Source organism: Giraffa tippelskirchi, chromosome 1, assembly GCF_054371585.1.
Source record: "Giraffa tippelskirchi isolate mGirTip1 chromosome 1, T2T-mGirTip1v1.2.pri, whole genome shotgun sequence".
Taxonomy (NCBI): Eukaryota; Metazoa; Chordata; class Mammalia; order Artiodactyla; family Giraffidae; genus Giraffa; species Giraffa tippelskirchi.
In genome coordinates this window covers 14,870,193-14,896,240 of record NC_137275.1, presented here as the reverse complement: position 1 = coordinate 14,896,240, position 26,048 = coordinate 14,870,193, and the positions used below count along the sequence as shown (strand labels likewise).

General features: G+C 43.0%; 1 protein-coding gene and 1 long non-coding RNA gene across 14 annotated transcripts in view; one reads left to right on the top strand and one right to left on the bottom strand.

The window, feature by feature from the left end:
* The window catches only part of C1H4orf36 (chromosome 1 C4orf36 homolog), a 17,936-nt gene extending 3,239 nt beyond the window's left edge, over positions 1-14,697 (bottom strand). The window contains exons 1-6 of one of the 12 annotated variants that reach the window (XM_081582034.1): positions 14,528-14,697; positions 8,732-8,794; positions 4,632-4,778; positions 4,414-4,509; positions 3,316-3,431; positions 1,805-1,942 (exon numbers count right to left, since the gene is read on the bottom strand). In XM_081582034.1, coding sequence (XP_081438160.1) covers positions 1,805-1,869 — 65 coding nt within the window. In that variant the 5' untranslated portion in view covers positions 1,870-1,942; positions 3,316-3,431; positions 4,414-4,509; ... (1 more) ...; positions 8,732-8,794; positions 14,528-14,697. Of the gene's footprint in view, positions 1-1,804; positions 1,963-2,057; positions 2,118-2,372; positions 2,431-2,714; positions 2,824-3,315; positions 3,432-4,413; positions 4,510-4,556; positions 4,779-7,982; positions 8,795-14,527 lie in introns of those variants that run through there. The other 11 variants (XM_081582046.1, XM_081582095.1, XM_081582068.1 and 8 more) reach the window with 11 other exon arrangements.
* Positions 2,713-26,048, top strand: LOC145542706 (uncharacterized). 2 transcript variants are annotated; one of them, XR_014080079.1, is made up of 6 exons: positions 2,713-2,985; positions 3,235-3,382; positions 6,337-6,453; positions 20,348-20,659; positions 24,225-24,515; positions 24,883-26,048. It is a non-coding gene; the product is annotated as an uncharacterized LOC145542706 (long non-coding RNA). The 2 variants fall into 2 exon arrangements; XR_014080081.1 differs by lacking the exons at positions 20,348-20,659; positions 24,225-24,515 and adding an exon at positions 24,016-24,154.

The following is a 26,048-nucleotide window of genomic DNA, read 5'->3' as shown; positions in this document are numbered from 1 at the left end:
CACTGGTTTTGCAGATACTATTCATGATATAAAATGCTATATAGCCAAAACCACAGAATCAGTGAGTCGGACACAACTAAGCGACTGAACTGAACTGATTCATGGTACAAAATGCTATATAGTCAAAACCACAGAATCCGTGCTTTAAATCATTCTCCAAATATAGGAATATCTTTGCTATAAAAATTATGCTTGCAACAATGACTATAGTGGTTATTTGCCTATAGTTCAAGGTCTAAAGTCATACTGAACTAACAGATCTAAGTCGAGGGCAATAATGAGTTTTCCCATAACTCTGGTTTTATAACCCCGTGGGATGTCTCCATTTCCTTCTTAGAATATTGTCAAAAAGTAAAATTCAATTGACTCACAATGATAAATATGTCATAGATTGCAGCAGAGAGGTTAAAAAAACAAGTTCAAAAATTTAAAACAAGGTAGCACAACAGTACTACAGAGCGAAATTCTCATGTAGTAGCAACCCATGTTCACTATGGGCTTACTATTATTTTAGACAACATACAAGTACCTTACCCACATTACTTCATTTGTATTCCATACCATGTGTGTCAGTATTGATCTGTCCATTTCACAGATGTGGAAGCCAAGGCACAGAGAAGTTAAGTAATTTACTCAAGGCAGCTTGGGCAGCCAGGGACAAAGTCAGGCTTTGAGCCCTGGTTTTCTTGGTAGTTTGTTTTTTTGTTGTTTTTTTTCTTTTGAGCAGAGTTCCTTTTGCTAACAATGGGTCCTTGTTGGTTACCCATTTTAAATACAGCAGAGTATACACAAAGTATTTCCTAAAGTTCTTAACTATCCCTTCCCCCCTCAACTCCCCCACCCTAGCAACCATAAGTTCATTTTCTAAGTCTGTGAGTCTCTGTTTTGTAAATAAGTTTATTTCTTTTTAGATTCCATGTATAAGGACAGTCATACACATTTCTCCTCCTCTGTCTGACTTACTTCACTTAGCATGACACTCTCTAGGTCCATCCATGTTGTTGCAAATTGCATTATTTCATTCTTTTTAATGGCTGAGTATATATGGACCACAACTTCTTTATCCATTCCTCTTTCAATAGATATTTAGATTGTTTCCATGTCTTGGCTATTGTAAACAGTGCTGCAGTGAACACTGGGGTGCACATATCCTTTCAGATCATGTTTTTCCAGATATATGCCCAGGAGTCAAACTGCAGGATTATATGGTAGCTCTATTTTTAGTTTTTTTAAGGAACCTCCATACTGTTCTCCACAGTGACTGTACCAATTTACATTTTCAGAGCCCCAGTCTTTTGATTGGAAAGCCTATATTGTCCATTTACTACCCGCCAAATACGCAGGACGCAAAACTGACTCTCTGTACCAGTTAATCAACTGTTCTGTTAAGATGTATCAGACACCAAGGCATTTTTAGTTAGATTTACACTGTCTAAAGAGGTATTTTAAGGTTGTTGTCAGTAGTAGAAAATGTTGCTTTGTAGTAAGAAAACTCAGACTTCTATCCTTGTCACTCCCTTACTACATGACTCTGGGACTTTGATCATATTACCAAACTTTAGTCTTCTCATTTGCAATTTGCTTTGTTGTAAAAAACCAAGTAAGAATATTTAACAATCCTTGTAAAAGCATTTTCCTTTTAAAAAATCAGTATCAAAAAAAAAAAAAAAATCAGTGTCTAGGCACCAGAAAATGCCTCATACAGTCCAGTATCTCATGGGGAACATAAGGATGTCCAGCACTTTTATTTTAACAAGGACACCCCCCCACTCTGAGTCTGAGCTTACCTGATAAAAATACTTACACTTTATAACAATTGCACCGCAAAAGCTTTTCTACTCCATTCTTTCTTTGCAAGCCATAAGCCATGGTGAATTATTACAGTCCAATTTCCTAACACAAGTGTCTGATGTAATGACTCAGATATTCTTGTTCACTTTGCCTGAAATGATTGCAACGCACCTAATTAAGATAAAATATTCACTTGAATATTTTAATATCCAAATAATAAAAAGATCCAGAAAAAAAAAATGTCTGAATCTAAGAACCTCCCTCACCGATGTTCATGAACTGAACCTCTATTCTCTTCTCTTTTCCGCGAACTCATTTTATCACTTCTTGCCACGTTAGGAGAAAATGCCAGGTAAACAGCATCAGCATCTGGCCCCGTACTCTGTCCTTGCCTAAAGCCTGCCAAATGGGCTCAAAAAACCTCAACACCAAAACGTGTCTCAAACGTGGCAGTGTTAAGCCACAAAGCACGGGCGGGCACAGGGACTTTCCGTCCTCCGCCCGCGAGCCCTTTTAAAGAACGCAGACCTTCCTCCCAAGTTTTCCCTTTCGCAAAAATCTGCGCTTAAAATGTGACCCACTTCATGCACCACTCCCACGCCTCCTCCAGCTCAGGCTTCGGGATGGGTGTCCTCCCCGCTGGATGCGCAGATCCCGGGAGGATCCGGGTCCTCCCGAGCCCGGGGTGGGGAGGAGAGATAAAGAGGGGAAGGAAGAGGGGATGAAGAGGAGGGAAGGGAGGAGAACAGGGAAGGGGTAAGGAAGATTGCGCGGAGGGGGCGGGGCCGGCCCTCCGCGCGCCATTCCCACCCACGCCTAGCTCCGCCCCTCCTCCCACCCACGCCACACACGCCCCGGGCGCGGCCACTCCGCCTAGGCCTCGCGAGAGTGGTGCCCGCGAGAGGACGCCGGCGCCCGATTACCCGCGCTGGGGTGTGAGAGGGTCACGGGGCCCCCGTGGGTCGAGGGCCGAGCGCGCGCCCGTCTAGTCGCCCATGGCCGCGCGCACAGCCCTCCTTCCTGCTCGCGCCTGGAGGTGCGGGCGGCCCCGCGTCAGGCCAGAGCCTCAATAAAGGGCTTTGTGGTGCCGGCGCCGCCCGCGAGAGGTCCCGTCGGGGCCCGGGGCTCGGCGTCCCCCAGCAGACGGCCGGCTCACGCTTGACGGAACCAAGTCCGCAGCGAGCAAGAGCGCTTGTAAGCTAGGCTTTCCCTGAAAACGACGCTTCTGACCGGGAGGGGGTTGAGTGCAGCGACCTGGGGACTTGGTTTGGGGGCAGCACTTAGAAAAACGCGCCCATGTTCTGACGTGTGGAGGAAGCCGCGTTAGTTCGCGCATGCCTCATGCGTCAGGGCCGCTTCAAACAGTGATGCGCCAGACATCTGATGAGCGTTATGGGCAAAGTAGGCTTGCGAAAACGTGGTCTGATTAACACGTTTCTGAAGTCCTTACAGGATGGTGACTCAGGACGAATCTGTTTTACTACATCAGATGGTCACCGCAAATCTGAAACGAAAATAGTTTACCTCTATTTTCCGCGCAGGTTTTGGAGTCAAAACTGGGTTGGTCTCCTAATTCCGCCACTTGATTACTGTAAGTTAATCTTGCCTACGTAAATTGTCTAAGCCTCAATTTCTTTCACCTGTAAAACAAGTATAATATTTTATATCTTACAGGGTTGTTGTGATGATCAAAGGTCGGGTCTGTAAATTCTCTGACACAAGATAAATGCCCAGTTACCTGAATTTGAGCCTATTAACAACTTTATGGGATGTGCAAGGGATTAACATTCCAGTTGTAAAGAGGCAGAATGAACTAAGATTGAAGGACTGCACAGGGTCCGGTAGCTAAGTGAGTTTCAGGGCCAACTTTTGAAGCTAAGGGCTTCTCTTGTGGCTCAGCTGGTAACGAATCCGCCTGCAATGCGGGAGATATGGGTTCGATCCCTGGGTTGGGAAGATCCCCTGGAGCGTGGAAAGGCTACCCACTCCAGTAGTCTGGCCTGGAGAATTCCATGGACTGTATAGCCCATGGGGCCGCAAAAAGTCGGACACCACTGAGCGACTTTCACTTTGAAGCCAAACCCAGTACCCTTTTCACCTTGACAAGCTACTTCTGATACTGTGCTAAGTCCTGTCCGACTCTTTGGGACCCTGTGGACTGTAGCCCGTGGGGTTCCTCTGTCCATGGGATTCTCCAGGCAGCAATACTGGAGTAGATTGCCATGCCATCCTCCAGGGGATCTTCTAGACCCAGGGATGGAGAGAGCATCTCTTAAATCTCCTTCATTGGCAGGTGGGTTCTTTATCACTAGGGCCACCTGGGAAGCCCACTTCTGGTACTAGCTCCTGCCATAATTAGAACAGGCTGGTAGGGTTGACACACTGGTAGAGGACCAGGTTAACTAAGGTCACACCCAGATGGTGCAGAGAGAGACTACCTTAGAGTTGAAATGGCCATGGTTTCCTGGCCTGTTTTCTTTTTGTAGATGAACAAATCAAGATGCAGGGAGAGGATGTGGTTACACTGAGAGAGATCAGACTGATTTCTCCACATGGGAACCTCCATTTCTTTTATACATATATATATTGCTGACAATTGTAGTTATTTTCTGTGTGACTCACTTTGAACAAATATGGTGGAAATTAGAGCATGACTTCTGAAACCAGGTCATAAAAGCTGTTATGGCTTCCTTCTTGTGGTCTCTTGGATCACTAACCCTGGGAGAGGTCAGCTGCATGTTGGAAGGATGCCCAAGCCAACTTACAGAGAAATTCATATACGGTGGGATGAAGGCCTCTAGCCAACAATTGGTGAGGAGCTGAGGCCTCTTGACACCAACCATGTGAGTGAACCATCTTGGGATCAGGTCCTCCAAGGCTCAGGCAGGCCTTCAGATGACTGTAGCCTCAGATCATGTCTTCACTGAAATTTCATGGGAGAGCCTAAGCCAGAACCACTTCACCAAGTCACTTCAGGATTCCTGGCCCTCAGAAAAAAATGAGATAATCAATCATCATTTTAAGCCACCAACCTTACAGATATCTGTTACAGAGCAATCGATAACTAATGTACCATTAAGTGTCTTAATGTAGAAGGAATGTTTTGCAAAGAGGAAAATAGCCATATTTTTACAATTGAGGTTAATGATTTAATTAAAATGAACAGTAAAACACATTATGTTTTATTGACATTTACTGGGCAGCTGATATTGCTAAATCTCTTTAGGACCACCATGGTGGTGGGTCCAGTTCCTAAGTCTTGTCGGACTCTTGGGACCTCATGGATTGTAGCCCACTAGGCTCCTCTGTCCATGGAATTTTCCAGGCAAGAATACTGGAGTGGGTTGCCATTTCCTTCTCCAGGGAATCTTTCCGACCCAGGGATCAAACCTGGGTCTCCTGCATTGCAGGCAGATTATTTAAGGGAAGCCCTAGGACCACTATAGATCTTTAAAAACTGTCAACACAGAAACTACACTTGAAACTTGAACAACATGGGTTTGAACTGTGTATATCCACTTATATGTGGATTTTTTTTCAGTAATAAATAAGTATTACATAATCCAAGGATGGATAAATCTGTCAATACAGAGGAAACACAGATATGGAGGGCCAACTATAAGTTATACTCAGATATTTGACTGTATGGGGATCAATGCCCGTGACCCCTGCATTGTTCAAGGGTCTGAACCCGGGTCTCCAGCATTGCAAGCAGATGATTTTACCATCTGAGCCACCAGGGAAGCTCCAAGGGTCAACAGTATATAGTAACCACCACTCCCTATGTGTATTTATAAACAGAAACAACACTAGATCCTATAGCATGTGAAACGATATTCAATAAGATCTCGTTCTGGCGCCACCCCATAATCACTATTTCAGTATTTTATTTTGAAATATCAAATTATTTCTAAACATTTCTCTCCCTCCCTCTCCATCTTTCTCTTTTTCCTTCCTCCCTCTCTCCTCCCTTCCTTCCTCTTCTCTCTCTGACTCTGTATAACCTCTCCCCCTGTTTTTCTGATGCCCTACACACATCTTCCTATTGGATAGTGAAAGTGAAAGTCACTCAGTCGTGTCCAACTCTTTGTGACCCCATGGACTATACAGCCCATGGAATTCTCCAGGCCAGAATACTGGAGTGGGCAGCCATCCCCTTCTCCAGGACATCTTCCCAACCCAGGGATTGAACCCAGGTCTCCCGCATTGCAGATGGATTCTTTACCAGCTGATCCACAGAGTATTGGATAAGCCTTCACTAATTTCAACTCCTCCAGAAAGTTGTCCTTTCCCATTTAAATTAGTTAAGGGAGCATTGCCGCCATCTAGTGAGAAAATACAAGGAGGACTGCAAAGGAGATATAATCCTAACAGGGACTTCCGTGGTGGTGCCGTGGTTAAGACTCTGCATTTCCAATGCAGAGGGCACAGGGTTCAATCCGTGGTTGGGGAACTAAGATCTCACTTGGCGTGGCCGAAAAAAAATCATAACACAAAAACATTATTAGTGTGATAACATTGACTATGTTTTGGTTACTGTTCTAGGTACTTCATATGTGTGTGCATGCATGCAAAGTCGCTTCAGTTGTGTCTGACTTTTCGACGCTATGGACTGTAGCCCACCAGGCTCCTTTGTCCATAGCGCTACTTGGGAAGCACCAGGTACTTCATATACATTGTTTCATTTAACTATCACAATAGATGCTGTAGTTTAGTGATGTGATTTTCCAGCTATTGAGAAGAGAAAACAGGTACCTCAAGCAGGTCACAGGGTTTGACCCAAGACTATCTGATTCTGGTTTTCTGCTCTCTCTACCACACTACATTCTCCCAGGATTGTAACTAGGGCAAGGCTTCCCTGGTGGCTCAGATGATAAAGAATCTGCCTGCAATGCAGGAGACATGGGTTCGATCACTAGGTCTGGAAGATCCCCTGGAGAAGGGAATGGCTACCCACTCCAGTATTCTTGCCTGGGAAATCCCACAGACAGAGGAGCCTCATGGGGGACTACAGCCCATGGGGTTGCAAAGAATCAGACACACTGAGTGACTGATGCTTTAGTGTGTATACTTGTAAATATTTTTGCAACTGCCCTTTTCAAAGGCAGTTAATTTCTCATCATATATACAGTATATATATCCCTGATACTTTCAAGGAGCATTGTTTTGTTTCTTTTAACTTAATACGTAAATCACAGATGCAGCCTACACTTTTTTCATGCTATACCCAAAACTTCTCTAGGAATGATACCAACTCGAAGCGAATGATAAAGTAATTCATCTGAAAAACTTTAAAATCACCAAAGAACCTAACAGAACTGAAAGCCCTATATATACTTCTATACTTGCTCTTCAGTTGCTCAGTTGTGTTGGACTCCTTTGCAACACCACCCAGCTCCTCTGTCCATGGGATTTTCTGGGCAAGATTACTGGAGTGGGTTGCAATTTTCTCCTCCAGGGGATCTTCCTGACCCAGGGATCGAACCCATTATCTCCTGCATTGCAGGTGGGTTCTTTACTGCTGAGCCACCAGGGGAGCCTTCTGTACTAGCACCTTCCTAATTCTCTCACTTCTCTATCCATTCCTTCCCATGTTTCCCTCTTTCTTCCTCCCCTGGTTTGTGTGAGCCCATAATTGAGATGCTCTTCTGTTTGTTCTATCCCAGCACTCTCAGTGGCTGTACTCTCACTAATGTAATTATCACTTCTCTGGCTAGGCCCCAAATCGGATTCTCTAGCCAGCCTTGCCTTCTTTTGAATTCATATCCTGCATTTCCATTGGTTTGTGGGATCTTCCTACCTGAATATCCTGAACAGTTGAAAATTTCAACACATCCAAAATGTAATCCATCGCCTACTCCCTAAACCATCTCTTTTGCTTCTACGTCTAGTAATGGTGGTGCCCTGTGAGTCTCCCATGAGTGACACTTAAAGTATTGAGCCAATTTAAAGCATACTGTTGGGAAGCTACTCCACGCCAGCCAACATTCTTGGCCATCTTCCATGACATTGGATCCTCACAGGTTAGGAGGGAAGAAGACAGTAGTTTCCCTGGTGCAGTATAGCAGGAAAAGAGTTTATAGGGTTACAAAATGACTTGCTTACAGTTATATGACTAGTAAATTGCAGAGCCAGACTTAACCCAGGTCAGTTTCACTCCTGATCGCCTTTGAGTTCTCCAGGTCACCTACCTTGACTGTGTCCCTTTGTCCATGAGATTTTCATTGCATGCTTACAACATTAACTACTCACTCATTTTATTTGAGGTCAACGGATTATGTTCTGTACCTTAAATACATAAGTTTCTAACCAAAACAAAGAACAATAGCCTCAACTAGGGTCCCGGCTTCTCTGCTCTGCTTAGAGGCAGAAGTTACAATTTCCTAGGTACCCAGTTCTCCTGTTCTTTAGGAGGCAAAACAGATCAGAATACATTATCCTGATCTAAGACAGTGACACATGATTCACAGACTAGGATTCTCCCCAGGACAAAATCTGGAGCTGCAGGGGTCCCTGACTGGCTTTAGGAGGGCACCAAAAACTGCACCACTCACGTAGCTGTGGACACCAGGAGAGTTCAGTGACACCTGAATTCCTCCACTGCACAAGCATACAGCATTTGGTGTAAGAGCAGGAAGAAAGTCTTTCTTTACTCAGCCTAATATATGAGGTCTTTGGGCTGTTACAGGATCACCCTATTCAGTTCTAATTAAAACAAAAGGCTTATCTGCTTCAGTCCAATTGACATTTCAACTTCATGCTAATTTATAATGTCACTTTAAAAAAAGTAGGGGACTTCCCTGGTGGCACAGTGGATAGGAATCCACCTGCCAATGCAGGGGACATGAGTTGGATCCCTGGTCCAGAAGATTCCACATGCCGCGGAGCAACTAAGCCCACGTGCTGCAACTCCTGAAGCCGCCCGAGCTCTGGAACTCACAAGCTGCAACTCCTGAGCCTGTGTGCCGCAACTCCTGACGTCTACGTGTCTAGAGTGTGTGCTCTGAAACAAGAGAAGCCACCGCGATGAGAACCCCATGAATCGCAATGAAGAGTAACCCCTGCTCGCCACAACTAGAGAAAGCCTGCATGAGCAAAAAACACCCAGCACGACCAAAATAAATAAGTAAAATTATTTTTTAAAAAGAACTTTGTCTTTTAAAAAGAAAAAAAGGTAGGAAAGTAGAAGCAATCAGAAAATAATAGATGAGATCTCTATTCATTAAATATTTATTAACATGATTCATATTGGGTTGATTTTTCAAACATAAATCTGATCAATTGAGCTTTCCTGAGGAGGTAGAGACCCTCTGAAGAGGAGGTATGCTCTGATAAAAAGGGTCTAACTAGGAATCCAGAAAACCTGGATTATAGACTTCATAAATATGAATGATTCTAAGCCTGTGTGTCATCTATGAAACCAAAAATCTCAGAAATATTTTTATGACTGATTCCATGATTTGTCTAAATCCTTCACATAAATATTACAGTGCTAAATCCTTAATAAAGGACAATAATTTACCTATTTTGGTATATTTTTGTAAAGAATAAAAGGGCATAAATTTTGCTTGTCCTAAAACTTTCGAAGATTTATATCCCAGGTTTCAGTTCAGTCGCTCAGTTGTGTCCGACTCTTTGCGACCCCATGAACCGCAAACATGCCAGGCCTCCCTGTCCATCACCAGCTCCCGGAGTCTACCCAAACTCATGTCCATCGAGTCGGTGATGTCATCCAGCCATCTCATCCTCTGTCGTCCCCTTCTCCTCCTGCCCCCAATCCTTCCTAGGATCAGGATCTTTTCCAATGAGTCATCTCTTCCTATGAGGTGGCCAAAGTATTGGAGTTTCAGCTTCAACATCAGTCCTTCCAATGAACACCCAGGACTGATCTCCTTTAGGATGGACTGGTTGGATCTCCTTGCAGTACCAGGGACTCTCAAGAGTCTTCTCCAACACCACAGTTCAAAAGCATCAATTCTTCGGCACTCAGCTTTCTTCATCGTCCAACTCTCACATCCATATATGACCACTGGAAAAACCATAACCTTAACTAGACAGACCTTTGTTGACAAAGTGATGTCTCTGCTTTTTAATATGCTATCTAGGTTGGTCATAACTGCCCTTCCAAGGAGTAAGTGTCTTTTAATTTCATGGCTTCAATCACAATCTGCAGTGATTTTGGAGCCCAAAAAAATAGTCTGACACTGTTTCCCCATCTATTTCCCATGAAGTGATGGGACCAGATGCCATGATCTTATTTTTCTGAATGTTGAGTTTTAAGCCAACTTTTCACTTTCATCAAGAGGCTTTTTAGTTCCTTTTTGCTTTCTACCATAAGGGTGGTGTCATCTGCATATCTGAGGTTATTGATATTTCTCCCGGCAATCTTGAGTCCAGCTTGTGTTTCTTTCAGCCCAGTGTTTCTCATGATGTACTCTGCATATAAGTTAAATAAGCAGGGTGACAATATACAGCCTTGACGTACTCCTTTTCCTATTTGGAACCAGTCTGTTCCATGTCCAGTTCTAACTGTTGCTTCCTGACCTACATACAGGTTTCTCAAGAGGCAGGTCAGGTGGTCTGGTATGCCCATCTCTTTCAGAATTATCTACAGTTTATTGTGATCCACACAGTCAAAGGCTTTGGCATAGTCAATCAAGCAGAAAAATAGATGTTTTTCTGGAACTCGCTTGCTTTTTCGATGATCCAGCGGATGTTGGCAATTTGATCTCTGGTTCCTCTGCCTTTTCTAAAGCCAGCTTGAACGTCTGGAAGTTCACGGTTCACGAACTGTTAAAGCCTGGCTTGGAGAATTTTGAGCATTACTCTACTAGTGTGTGAGATGAGTGCAATTGTGCGGTAGTTTGAACATTCTATGGCATTGCCTTTCTTTGGAATTGGAATGAAAATTGACCTTTTCCAGTCCTGTGGCCACTGCTGAGTTTTCCAAATTTGCTGGCATATCGAGTGCAGCACTTTCACAGCATCATCTTTCAGGATTTGAAATAGCTCAACTAGAATTTCATCACCTCCACTAGCTTTGTTCGTAGTGATGCTTTCTAAGGCCCACCTGACTTCACATCCCAGGATGTCTGGCTCTAGGTGAGTGATCACACCATCGTGATTATCTGGGTCGTGAAGATCTCTTTTGTACAGGTCTTCTGTGATTTCTTGCCACCTCTTAATATCTTCTGCTTCTGTTAGGTCCCTACCATTTCTGTCCTTTATTGAGCCCATCTTTGCATGAAATGTTCCCTTGGTATCTCTAATTTTCTTGAAGAGAGCTCTAGTCTTTCCCATTCTATTGTTTTCCTCTATTTCTTTGCATTGATCGCTGAGGAAGGCTTTCTTTTTTTCTTTTTTTTTTAAATGTATTTATTTATTTTAGTTGGGGGATAATTACTTTACAATATTGTAGTGGTTTTTGCCATACATTGACGTGAATCAGCCATGGGTTTACATGTGTTCCCCATCCTGAACCCCCCTCCCACCTCCCTCCCCATCCCATCCCTCTGGGTCATCCCATTGCCCCAGCCCTGAGCATTTGTCTCATGCATTGAACCTGGAATGGTGTTCTGTTTCACATATGATAATATACATGTTTCAGTGCTATTGTCCCAGAACGTCCCACCCTCACCTCCCTCAGAGTCCATAAGACTGTTCTTCTTGCTATTCTTTGGAACTCTGCATTCAGATGCTTATATCTTTCCTTTTCTCCTTTACTTTTCGCTTCTCTTCATTTCTCAGCTATTTGTAAGGCCTCCTCAGACAGCCATTTTGCTCTTTTGCATTTCTTTTCCATAGGGATGGTCTTGATCCCTGTCTCCTGTTTTACCTTATCCATAAGCTTTTTGATTCATTTCAGTGATTCATATTTCATTGTAAGCTCTAATTCAATTAAATTGAAGCCAATTTAACACACATCTATTGAGCACTTTCTGTATGCATAGTTCTGTGATCAGCCCCTGCAGTCTAAACTATGTCCTCTCTTTACTCCCTCCTCTAAATGTGTAACAAAAGCTCTCTTTTCCCTTGAGGATTTAAGTTGATTATGGAAAGTATACATTCTCAGCTTGGAGAAATATGGAAAAAGAAATTATTGCCTCTCTCTGTCAGCTATGAAAGTTGCCTTGAAACAATTAAGGTTCCTTTTTTAGGCCAGAATCTAAAATTAGAATGCATGTAAGCCCCCAAAGGCAATAAATATCAAATTACTTAAATTCTGGATTTAAAAAAAAAGATTATTTCAAAACGTAGAATGGCTTACACTTGCTCAAGCACTAATTTCCTAATGTTAAACTTGTTTGTGAATTTTACTCTTTGATTTTTTGTTTTCCGTTTGAACCACTAAGACAAATTCTTTTTAAAAAAAAACTTTAAGGGATAATTTACAAATATAATTGAATGTATTATATCTAAGGTGTACAAGTGATGATTTTGATATGCATATCAATTATACAATGATTGCCAAAATAAAGATAATTAACACACATCACCTAACATAGTTAACACAGTTAACTGTGTGTGTGACTGTGTGGTGAGAATGCTGAAGATCTACTCAGCAACTTTCAAGTATACAATTCTAACTATGGTCACCAATTCTTATATTTTTTATTGAAGTATAGTTAAATTACAATGTTGGGCTCGTTACTGCTATACAGCAAACAGATTCAGTTATACATACCTATTTATTTTTAAAAATACTCTTCCATTATAGTTTGTCATAGGATATTGAATACAGTTCTGTATGTTACACAGTAAGACCTTGAGGTTTATCCATTCTATACATAATAGCTTACATCTGCTAACCCCGACCTCCCACTCCAACCACCTCCCCAGCCACCTTCAACCCCGAGTCTGTTCTCTATGTCAGAAGTCACCAATTCTTAATTGTTCCTCAGCTCCCATTTCTACTTTCAAGGTACCATCAGTAAATCAAAGGACACCCCCTGCAGCTCATTAGTAGGCATTGCAACCTAATATGCTTTTAATTTTTAAGGTTTATTTCGTATATACTGTATATTTGAGAAAGGAAATAACAGGTAAAATAATGCTAGAACAAACTCAGATTTTATGCCAAAGTTAAGCAAATTCTCTCAAACGTATATAAGTAACTTTATAGTTTCCTCAAATATCTAAAATAAGTATTCTATTCTAAATCTCAGGAATTGGAAATGTTCAGAATAGTACTTCTTATTCCAGGGAGTGCTTTATATTTTGCAAGTTGTGAGCCTTTCAAAGAAGACTTGAAACTCCATAGCAGAGTGACAATAACTTTATAGTAACTTTTATAAGAGCCAACGTTGGCCTTAAAACTCTTGCCAAAATCTATGTAGAGGCGGCAGAATTCTCAAATGACCCCTGTAATGGGCTGAATTATATTCCTCCCAAATTTATATGTTGAAGTCTAACACCTAGTACCTTAGAATGACTGTATTTAGAGAGAGAGCCTTTTTTTTTTTTTTTTTAATTTATTTTAGTTGGGGGCTAATTACTTTACAATATTGTAATAGTTAGAGAGAGCCTTTAAAAAGATAATTACAGTAAAATGTGGTATGGGTCAGCCCTAAGCCAATGTGACCAGTATCTTTATAAGAAGAGCGTATTAGGACGTAGACATACACAGAGAGAAGACCATGTGTGGACACAGGGAGAAGAAGACGGCCACCTTTAAGCAAAGGAAGAAAAGCTCAGAAGGAAACTAACCCTGCTGGTAGCTTGATCTCAGAATTCTAGCTTCTAGAAATGGCAAGAAAGTAAATTTCTATTCCTTAAGCCACATAAGCTGTGATGCTTTATTATGGCAGACGTAGCAAACCCATACAGCTCCCAAAGTTCTCACCTACCTATGTACACACCCTGTATAAGCTGCCATGGAAGTCAGCTGTTATATTTGGCTAGAGCATGAGACTAGCCTCTCAGAGCCAAGAGCAACCACTGCTGACAGCCAGCAAGATAACAGGGACCCCAATCTTGAAACCAAAAGGAACTGAACTCTGCCAGCAGCTTGCAAGAGGCTCTGAATAGACAGTGTGCTCTGATAGAGTCTAGTCTATCAGATGAGAATGCAGCCCAGCTGACACCTTCATTTCAGTCTTTTGAGGTTCTAAGCAGACAACCAGCTGTGCCAGGCCCAAACTTACGATTTGTGAGATGATAATTGAGTGGTATTATAGACTGTTAAAGTTTGTGGTACTGATTTACAGCACAGAAAACTAACACAGTATGAACACCCAAGAGTTGGGTGATCACTGTGTGTGATTCAAGGTCACATACTTTATAACACCTCGAAGAAAACATAGTGCCCAGGAGGGTCTCTCTTTTTCCCATCGTGTCTTAATAAGTCCCTGAAAAATGAAAGTGGAAGTCACTCAGTTGTGTCCGACTCTTTGTGACCCCATGGACTATGCAGTCCTTGGAATTCTCCAGGCAAGAATACTAGAGTGGGTATCCTTTCCCTTCTCCAGGGGATCATCCCAACCGAGGGATCGAACCCGGGTCTCCCACATTGCAAGGAGATTCTTTACCAGCTGAGCCACAAGGGAAGCCCTAAGTCCCTAGTATTTTTTAATTAGAATTCTAAGTTGAAGTTTCCCATTCCCTTTTCAAGCACTACACTGTTCATTGAGAATTGATAGTGGACAGTTTTTCTTTTTTCTTTATGGCCATCCAAGATCTGCTCTGCTTCCTTTATTGAAGAGTGCCTGTGTGAGTTTTGAGGGAAAACAGGACTTACCTTGCACAACAACAAGACCAAACTCCTCTTGCTCTGGCCCCATGGGTTAGGACACCACCTCTCCCCCTGTTCTTGGCTCCCTCCTGGGTTTTGGAATCTAAAGAAGGTAATATATATAGATGTGGAGCTTAATTTCCCTCCCTTAGAGTGTGGGCTAGACTTACTGACTCTCTTCTAACAAATAGAATAGAGAAGAAGTGACTGTGTATGACTCAGAGACTCCATCATAAAGGGCACCGTGGCTACCTACATGTTCTTCCTCCCAGATCACTTGCTTTGGGGGAACTCAGCCACCCTGTTGAGCAAGTCTAATGGAGAGGCCATGGAATGAAAAACTGAGGCCTCAAGTCAACAGCAATATGAGTGAGCCGTCTTAGAAGTGAATCCTCTGGCCCCAGTCAAGCTTTCTGATGACTGCACCCCTTGCCAGCATCTTGACTGCAACCTCACGAAAGATCTGGGCCAGAAACACCCAACTAAGCTGCTCTGGAAGTCATGACCCACAACAGCTGTCAGATCACATGTCTATTTTAAGGCACTAAATTTGGAGTAACTTGTTACTCCAGTAGATAATTAACATAATAGGCTAGATTAAATCTCTTATGTGAAAAAGAAACACAGAAGGAAAGATCCAGGAGTTAGGAGGAGTTAAGAGGAGAAAGAAGTAGAAAGAGAGTATAGTGAGGAGACTTGCAAAGTTCATTCTTTTGGAAAGACAGGATGAGATTAAAGCAACTGATATAGAAAGTGGGACTCTGGGGACAAAAAGATGTTAAAAGGTATACTTAGGAAACTTTTTCCTGGCTATGTGGTATAAATCTCTCCCCTGTATTCCATGAAAACTTTAAGTTAAGATCTATATATTTTATAATAATAAATAATCTTAACACTGCCCAGTGATTTAATGTGTCCCCAGGCGCATGAACCACTTACTTAAGTCTACCCTAGTCATTTTCTCCTACATCCTCACCTCCCCAACTTTTCTTATAACTCAGGTGGCCACAGTCAAAGCTCTGGCCAATGAGACAAAGAAGTAAGTGTGTTGGGAGTTTCTGGGAAATACTTTGTTTCCTGCTGAGGAGAGAAACACAGTTTGCTAGCACTGCCCCTGACTTTCCTTCCTATCTTAAGTATCATGAAAGATTGTGTGAGGCCCACATCTTGTGCAAAGGAGAAGACAAGCCTAAAGATGGAAAGGTATCCAGCGGAGGGTGGCTAAGCATCAGAACAGAAAACAACTGAAATCCTGGAGCCAATGACTTGGCAGCTACATCCAACCTGAATTGCCTCCTGCTCACCTTCTCCTATGGAGAAGGCAATGGCACCCCACTCCAGTACTCTTGCCTGGAAAATCCCACGGACGGAGGAGCCTGGTAGGCTACAGTCCATGGGGTCACTGAGAGTCGGACACGACTGAGCGACTTCACTTTCATTTTTCCCTTTCATGCACTGGAGAAGGAAATGGCAACCCACTCCAGTATTCTTGCCTGGAGAATCCCAGGGATGGCGAGCTTGGTGGGCTGCCGTCTATGGGGTCGCACAGAGTCGGACACTACTGAAGCGACTTAGCAGCAGCAGCAGCACCTTCTCCTAAGAAGAGAGTAGTAACATTCTTTATTGTTTAAGCCAGACGTCTTGTCCGACTCTTGTGCAACCCCATGGACTGTGTCCATGGAATTCTCCAGGCCAGAATACTGGAGTGGTTAAACTTTACTTTCTCCAGGGGATCTTCCCAACCCAGGGATTGAACCCACGTCTCCCGCATTGCAGGCAGATTCTTTACCAACTGGGCCACAAGGGAAGCCCAAGAATATTGGAGTGGGTAGCCTATCCCTTCTCCAGGGGATTTTCCCAACCCAGGAATCAAACCGGGGTCTCCTGCATTGCAGGCAGATTCTTTACCAACTGAGCTATCAAGGAAGCCCCCAAGCCAGACAAGCTATGGTTTTCTGTTATGCGTGGTAAAACCATTCCTAATACTGAGATGAATATTTGCTTATAGGTGGTGCCACCCTCAAGCAGGTCAACATAATATGTGTCCACATGAGACCAAATGAGTTCAAAATCGCCTCCCACGGCAGTGAGGAGTCCTCCAGTTAGGGAGAAACCTCAGCACCTCGGTGTTCTATCCACAAGACGGATATAATTATACTTCCATCACACAACTGTCAGGGTCAGTAGTTGAGAACACATATTACTTAAAAGACTGCGTAGCCCGTATTATATAATAGGTATAAATTCTCATTATGTTGAGAATTTAAAAAGCAAAAACTTATTATTCAAAATCTTGAAAACCAAGAGAATTCTCACAAAATTTGAAGCTTATCAGCTATCTATTTAGAGTCTACAGATAATCTGCTGCTGTAATTAGTAGATCTTGCAGAGATGTAGAGTGAATTTGGTTCTTAACTCTTCATTCAGTGAAGGAAATTTCCAACAAATACAAAAGCAGAGAGATTCATATACTGAATCTCCATCTACCCATTATTTACCCAATGTAAGCAGCTATCAGGGCTTCCCAAGTGACTCAGTAAAGAATCTGCCTACCAATGCAGGAGACACAGGTTTGATCCCTGGGTGGGGAAAATCCCCTGGAGAAGGAAATGGCAACCCACTCCAGTATTCTTGCCTGGAGAATTCCATGGACAGAGGAGCCTGGTGGGCTATAGATCATAGGGTCACAAACAGTCAGACACAGCTGAATGACTAACACACATACAAACAGCTATCAATTCATCTCTGGTCTGGTTTAACCTGTCACTCTCCCCATAAATGTTGTTGTTGTTGTTTAGTCACTAAGTTGTGGCTGACTCTCGTGATCTCATGAACTGTAGCCCTGTGTATATATCTCTAACTCTGTGTGTGTGTGTGTGTGTGTGTGTATGTAAGTCACTCAGTCACGTCTAACTCTTTGTGACCTCATGGACTGTAGCCTGCCAGGCTCCTCTGTCCATAGAATTCTTCAGGCAAGAATACCGGAGTGGGTAGCCATTCCCTTCTCCATTTCCTTCTGCCATTCCCATCTTCCAAACCAAGGGATCGAACCTGGCTCTCCTTCATTGCAAGCAGATTCTTTACCATCTGAGCCATCCCATTTTTTTCACCAGCAAAAAGGCACAGATTAGCAGTCAGAATCCAATCTCTCTGGTCACTGTGAGAAACAAATAGCGAAACAATGGTGACTAATAGCTGTAATGACTAAACCAGCCAAGCACTTCCCTAAGCACTTTTCCTGCAGTATCTTTAATCCTCAGCATTTGGCACATTCCCAGTGCTCAGCAAATGTTCCCTTCCAGGCCTAGAAGCAGGCTTTACAGCAATAAAGATGATGGAGTGGTGGCCCTGGTTAGGAGAGGTCGGTGAGAAAAAATAGTACCTTTTGAGGCAGAGTCCTCCACAAAGCAGGGAGGGGAACAGGGATGGCTCAAGAAAACCTTCTGAAATTTGCAGATGAGTCCTGGAGCCTAGAGAGTGAAGAGTGGTGTGAAGAGATGGGAACCAGGTTGAGAGGAAATGAGGAGTCAGGAAGAGAGGAAAGTACCCTGAGGCCTCTCAGCCTCTGGAGTGTGCTCCCGATTCACACAGCACCTCCCAGCAGTTAGCAATCTGCACATACCCTTGGGGTTCTGAGCTGGTCCAGACTCAGGCTAGGAGGAGGTAAGGTCAAGAGTCAAACCTACAGCCATCTCAGAATGATTGTTGTGTTCCACACAACCACAGCATGCCCTTTGAAAATTATTATTTTATTTATTTTTGGTTGCTCTGGGTCTTTGTTGGTGTCCGAGGGCTTTCTCTAGTTGCCACGACAGAGGTTCCTCTCTAGTTGCAGTATGCAGGCTTCTCATTACTTTGGCTTCCCTTGTTGTGGAGCCCAGACTCTAGAGTTTGCAGGCTTCAGTAATTGCAGCTCCTGGACTCCAGAGCACAGGCTCAATAGTTGTGGCCCGTGGGCTTAGTTGCCCTGCGGCATGTGGGATTTTCCCAGAGCAGGGATCGAACCTGTGTCTCCTGCATTGGCAAGCAGATTCTTACCCACTGCACCACCAGGGAAGTCCCATCTTGCCCTTGCAAATGATCTGAATGAGAGTTATTTTTACAAAACTGGCATGTGTTTGGGAATAGGGGATACCAGGGAGGGTGGGAGGCTGACCTGAGCTTGGCCCCAGAAAGACCACCACCCCCATTATCCGAGAAGGCAGTTCCCAGCACCTACTAAGCTTCTGAGGTTCCCATTGCTGTTTGACGGGCCTGCAGAAAATATCTGGTCTGCAAATCAGGGCTGCCTAGGATGGACCCATCAGCAGTCCTAACCACCCCAGCAGTCCTGACCACCCCGCCTGATCTTGGGAACCCAACCATTTCCCAGGAAAGGCTCCAGTCAGCAATAAGCTGGGAGCGGAGTCTAAGAGTTAAGAAAGGATGAATCCAAAATCAATGTTTATTAGAGAGGAAGGTCTTCCAGTGTTTCTATTTCTCTCTTCAGAGAGCTTTGTATCTAAACTGGGCTTTAAACTTGGGTCTCGCAATACTTCTCAAAGGGGGAATCGGTGAACCCAAAAGAATCAAGTGGAAAATTAATTTAGCATCCATAGTCTCGGGCTTTGCTGCCAAAATTCTAATTCAGATGCTCCAGGGGTTAGGAATCAAGAATTAGCTTTTCAAAAATAAGTCCCCAGGTGATTCTCCTTTGGGTGCTTTTGGACATTTCTCCAAAACTGGCCTGAAGACCATTGTGTCAGATAAGCACCTGGTGTTTTGGGAAAAATACAAATTTCATGGATATCCTAAATGTTCAATCTGCAGGGGCAGAGTTAGAGGGAGAAAGTGAGGAAGGAAACCCAGCCATCTGCATTTTAAAGAGGCTTCCCAGTTGAAGGTGTACTGGCAGATTTTAAGAACCACCTGCCCAGGGAATAACAAAATGTTCTCTTAGAGGGGCCGTGGGTTGTAAAACCTATTTCTGCTGAATCTTCTTAAGCTATTTTGGGTGTATTTTCATAAAACCACAGCCCCAAAGCTCAAATAATGAATGAGAAAAAGACACGGTACTGAGAATAAGAATTAAGTAAACCAACAATGAAAATGTTAGTTGCTCAATCATGACCAACTCTTTGTAACACCATGAACTGTAACCCGCCAAGGCTCCTCTGTCCATGGAATTCTCCAGGCAAGAATACTGGAGTGGGTAGCCATTCTTTTCTCCAGGGAATCTTCCCAACCCAGGGATCTAACCCAGTCTCCTGGCATTGCAGGCAGATTCTTTACCATCTGAGCCACCAGGGAAGCCCCAAAACCAAGAATGGTTCCACGTCAAAGATTTTTTTGTCCAGTTTCTCCAGCAGGAACACCACACCATATTTGCCCTCTTATTCATCATACTTTGCCTGCAGAAGAAGTTTTCTTATATCAAGATGCTCAATAAATAACCATTGACTTGAATGTATTCCCCTTTGGAGAGCAATACTTTCAACAAGTGTTGGGTTGGCCAAAAAATCCATTTGAGTTTTTCGTACCAGTGAATGGAAAAACCCGAACAAACTTTTCAGCTAACATAATACTATATTATTTAGTGCTAGTGTTTGGACGAGTTCACATGTGTACATGGGCAAGGGGCAGAAGAGGTGGTGGTGGACAAAAGTGGGTTTGATAAAGAAAGGGAGATAAAACTCAGTGGGTTGCTAAGTAGACTTAAGTTGTAGTTAGGGAGAACATAAATACAAGTTCTAATTTTGGCTTACTTCCTCTCTTGCCCTGGGATCTTAAGCAAGCTACTTTCATTTCGCTATTTCAACCGTGACTTTTTTTTTTCTTTTTTTAAAGGAATATTCCTGTGGAATTATTTTAAGAAGTAAGAAAGAAGAGATTGGAAAGCACCTTTTCCTCTTAGCCAAAATTATGCAGAAGAGAATTGGAACAGTTCAATTTCAGAAATAGTTTCTTCCTTCTTTGTCTTTCTTTTTTTAAATTTTGTATTCTTCTAAAAAATGTTTTAGGCCACACCATGCAGCATACAGGATCTTAGCTCCCCCACAAGGGATTAGACCTGCATTGGGAGGGCAGAGTCTTAACCACTGAACTACTAGAGAAGTCTTTGTTTTCTTTTCTTTCCATAAACTGAAAATAACTCATTTAGTAAGTATCTACTGAGGATTCCTTGTAGAAGGTATGATGACTTCCCAGGTAGTGCTAGTGCCAAAGAACCCACCTGCCAATGGAGGAGACATAAGAGACGTGGGTTTGATCCCTGGTTTGGGAAGATCCCCTAGAGGAGGGCATGGCAACCTACTCTAGTTTTCTTGCCTGGAGAATCCCATGGACAGAGGAGCCTGGTGGGCTACAGTCCATGGAATCGCAGAGAGTCGGATATGAGATAAGAAAGCCTTCCCAAGTGATCCATGCAAAAAAATAGAGGAAAACAATAGATTGGGAAAGACTAGAGATCTCTTCAAGAAAATTAGAGATACCAAGGGAACATTTCATGCAAAGATGGGCTCAATAAAGGACAGAAATGGTATGGACCTAACAGAAGCAGAAGATATTAAGAAGAGATGGCAAGTATACACAGAAGAACTATACAATATGACCCAGATAACCACGATAGTGTGATCACTCACCTAGAGCCAGACATCCTGGAGTTTGAGGTCAAGTGGGCCTTAGGAGGCATCCCTATGAACAAAGCTAGGGGAGGTGATGGAATTCCAGTAGAGCTATTTCAAATCCTAAAAGATGATGCTGTGAAAGTGCTGCACTCAATATGCCAGCAAATTTGGAAAACTCAGCAGTGGCCACAGGACTGGAAAATGTTAGTTTTCATTCCAATCTCAAAGAAAAGCAGTGTCAAAGAATGTCCAAACTACCGCACAATTGCATTCATCTCCACATGCTAGCAAAGTCATGCTCAAAATTCTCCAAGCGAGACTTCAACAGTACATGAACCAAAAACTTCCAGGTGTTCAAGCTGGATTTAGAAAAGGCAGAGAAACCAGAGATCACATTGCCAACATCTGTTGGATCATAGAAAAAGCAAGAGAATTCCAAAAAACATCTACTTCTGCTTCATTGACTATGCTAAAGACTTTGACTGTGTGGATCACAACAAACTGTGGAAAATTCTTAAAGAGGTGGGAATACCAGACCACCTGACCTGCCTCCTGAGAAATCTGTATGCAACTCAAGAAGCAACAGTTAGAACCAGACATGGAACAACAGACTGGTTCCAAATTGGGAAAGGAGTATGTCAAGGCTGTATATTGTCACCCTGCTTGTTTAACTCATATGCAGAGTACATCATGCGAAATGCCAGGCTGGATGAAGCACAAGCTGGAATCAAGATTGCCGGGAGAAATATCAATAACCTCGGATATGCAGATGACACCACCCTTATGGCAGAAAGCAAAAAGGAACTACAGAGCCTCTAGATGAAAGTGAAAGAGGAGAGTGAAAAAGCTGGTTTAAAACTCAACATTCAAAAAATGAAGATTGTGACATCTGGTCCCATCACTTCATGGCAAATAGATGGGGAAACAGTGGAAACAGTGACAGCTTTATTTTCTTGGGCTCCAAAATCACTGAGGACAATGACTACAGCCATGAAATTAAAAGATGCTTGTTCCTTGGAAGAAAAGCTATGGCCAACCTAGACAGCATATTAAAATGCAGAGACATTACTTTGTCAACAAAGGTCCTTCTAGTCAGAGCTATCTATGGTTTATCCGGTAGTCATGTATGGATGTGTGAGTTGGACCATAAAGAAGGCTGAGCATCAAAGAATTGATGCTTTTGAACTGTGGTGTTGAAGAAGACTCTTGAGAGTCCCTTGGACAGCAAGGAGATCAAACCAGTCAATCCTAAAGGAAATCAGTCCTGAATATTCATTGGAAGGACTGATACTGAAGCTGAAGCTCCAGTAATTTGGGCACCTGATTTGAAGAGTCGACTCATTAGAAAAGACCCAGATGCTGGGAAAGATTGAAGGCAGGAGAAGGGGATGACAGAGGATGAGATGATTGGGTGGCATCACCAACTCAATGAACGTGAGTTTGAGCAAGCTCTGGGAGTTAGTGATGGACAGGGAAGCCTGGTGCGCTGCAGTCCATGGGGTCACAAAGAGTCAGACACAACTGAGCAACTGAACTGAACTGCTGAGTTTTTATATGGTGTTTAATAGCAGCAGCTATTAAGAATCACTTTAAAATTTAATCTTTTATCAGATTTAGATTTATGAGGTGTCAGAATGCTCATCTGTTCAAATATTTACTAATGTTTACTGTATGCCACATGAAAGAACAGTGAAACATCCTACTAGTCTCTGCATGAGTCAAACACACACCCTCTCTACCAGTTCTTGCTTACAACAGCTCAGATCCTCTTCCCAGCCCCACCAGATTCCCCATAATGTACATGCATGCATGCGTGCTCAGTAGCGTCCGACTCTTTGTGACCCCATGGACTATAGCCTACCAGGCTTCTCCATCCATGGGCTTTCCCAGGCAAGAATACTGGAGTGGGTTGCCCTTTTCTCCTCCAGGGGATCTTCCTGACCTGGGGATCGAACCCCTGTCTCCTGCTTCTCCTGCATTGGCAGGCAGATTCTTTACCTACTGAGCCACCTGGGAAGCCCTGCAAGGTACACCAATAAATAAAACCTGGTGATAAGACAGAGAGAAGGAGGCCCTGAGTCACATGATAAAGTCACAGGCTCTGAAATTTTATAGCTTTAGTCCAGAAAGACTGGTCATAATCCCTTTAGTTGTAATTTGGTTAAAAATAGCAGAACTTCCAAGGAACTAGATTAAATTGAAAGAGCTATACTGGTTTATCTCATGAGACCCCAGGGTAGGAATGCAGCCAGCCCTCGGGCAGGGGCTGAAATCAAGCAGTGGAAAGCCAGGAGCACTGCACTCTATCTCATTTCTGCTTCTCTCTGCATTTGCACCCTTTCCTGCAAGCTGATTTTTGTAGTCCTCAAAGCACAAGATGGAATACAGCTGCTTCTCCTGAATTTGAAGTCAAAGTTGGAAGCAAATGGAAGCTGACTTTCTTTCAGTTCTAATACCAAGTACAGAGAGAATCTGACGGGTTAACTTAGGTTCAGTGTCCTTTCCTTGGACGGATTAGCCTTGGTGGTGATGGAAGTAGGTAAGAGGAGCTTCAGTACAAACCTGCAGCCAGGGCCCCGTCTCAGTGAACAGCGGAGCACCCAGTACCAACATTCTCACTTTAGTGATAGGGGATACAAGGTTAATCTGATGCCAGTCAAGGGCACAGAGATAAATGACTTCCTAGGAAGACTTCAAAAATCAAGCCAACTCGTCAACATTCTATACAGTGACAGAAACAACAGAAGCCAATTCAAAGTCAGAGCCTCAAAATACAAGCATTGAAGGAACTATAGTAAAGTCAGGATCAATGTAGAAAAGTGTGTGCAGGAGTGCAGTAGAGGTGGATGACCTTCCAAAACTGTTTCTCCTTCTTCATTGCTATTACAGCTCCGGTTCTGTTCAGGCATCTACCCTCCTCCACTTGGTCATGTGCTTGTGTGGATCGTGTCCAACTCTTTTGCAACCCCAGGGACTGTAGCCCACCAGACTCCTCTGTCCATGGGATTTCCCAGGCAAGAATACTGGAGTGAGTCACCATTTCCTTCTCCAGGGGATCTTCTGACCCAGGGATAGAACCCATGTCTCTTTCTTGGCAGGCTGATTCTTTCCCACTGAGCCACCTGGGAAGCCCCTGCATGGATGCTGGTTACTCCCTAAACTCCTGAGGGTGAAAGTGAAGTCGCTCAGTCATGTCCGACTCTTTGTGACCCCATAGACTGTAAACCTACCAGGCTCCTCTGTCCATGGGATTTTCCAGGCAAGAGTACTGGAGTGGGTTGCCATTGCCTTCTCCAGGGGATCTTCCTGACCCAGGGATTAAACCTGGGTCTCCCACATTGCAGGCAGATGCTTTACCATCTGAGCCACCAGGGAAGCCACCAATCCAGGTAATACCATTCCCTTTATTACTGATAGATTTAGGCTTGAGTAGGTGATGCATTCTCACCAATGAAACATGAAGTAAAATGGACTAAGAGTTTCTGGAAAAGGTCTCTTCACTCCTAGAAAAGATAAATTATGAAGAGATTATCTTATTCTCCATTACACCCTTTGGTGTCTTGATGTTTGATACACTGAGAATTGCTGCAGCCATTTCATAACCCTGAGAGTAAATAATGTAAGGAAAATAGAAAAAAGGGGAAATCTAGAAAGTGGAAAGATTAACAATAATGCCACTTATCACTGAATTAACTATCCTGGGAGCCATCCTACTTTGGACTTCTTATATGAGATAAATTTTCTTATTTTTTTAAGCCACCTGGAGTTGCTTTTCATTCTCTTGCTGCTGAAGGCATCCTAACTGAAGCAGAGGATATGGTGAGAATTAAGGCTTCAAAGGCAAGTAAATTGATCCTACATTCAGAATCAAGAGTCAGAATGGAATCAGACATCTCAGCAACAACCCTGAAAGCCAGATGATGCGATTGTGAAGGAAAATATTTTTCAGTACAAAATTTTCTGCTCAGCCAAATTATCATTCAAGTATGAAAGCAGAATGAGAATATTTTAGTATACACCGTACACTGAATTCTCTCTAGGAAACTAGAAAGAATGTACTTTTCCAAAATAAGGGAGTAAACGAGAAAAGAAGATAACATGGGATCTAGTAGATAAGACCTCCTCCGTCTTGAGAAGTGAAGAGAGAACCCATAATAACCGTAGGCAAACTTTGAAGGCACCTCCAAAGTAGGGAAAGTGTCAGTCACTCAGTCGTATCCAACTCTTTGCAACCCTATGGACTATAGCCCTCCAGGCTCCTCCTTCCATGGGATTCTCTAGGCAATAATACTGGAGTGGGTAGCCATTTCCTTCTCCAGGGGATTTTCCTGACCCAGGTCTCCTACATCATACGTGGATTCTTTACCATCTGAGCCACTAGGGAAGCCCAAGGGCACTCCTACCAGACGCACAGCAGAAGGAGATGAAATCATTTTTTTTTTAAGTGATGCCTCTGAATATGGTGCAAGGAGTTTTATAAAACTGACAGAAAATTGAGGAAATTAAGCAGAAAAGGGAAAGTTGTTATAATATATTTCGTGTCTCAGATTGGATTAGTATTTGCATGAACATTTATTTGTGCAAAATTATGGTATACTGGCAAGATGGATGCACAGGAAAAATGTGTGAGTATGTGTGTGTGTATGAAAGAGCAAATCTTCAGGACTGGAAAGTTTAAATTTTAAAATTGAGTAGCAGCATAAGCATTATATTTAGAGATATGAGGAATAGGTGAAAATAATCAATAGTGAAAGTTGTAACCTCTGAGAAAAGGGAAATGGCAGGGGACTAATGTTTACAGAGCAATCTTTTAGACTGTTTTTATTTTTATTTTTCAGACTCTTATTTTTCTATGGGCATTTTAAACTGTGATTTAAAATATTTTAATAGGTAAAAAGAAACTGTTATTGCAAAAAAGAAAA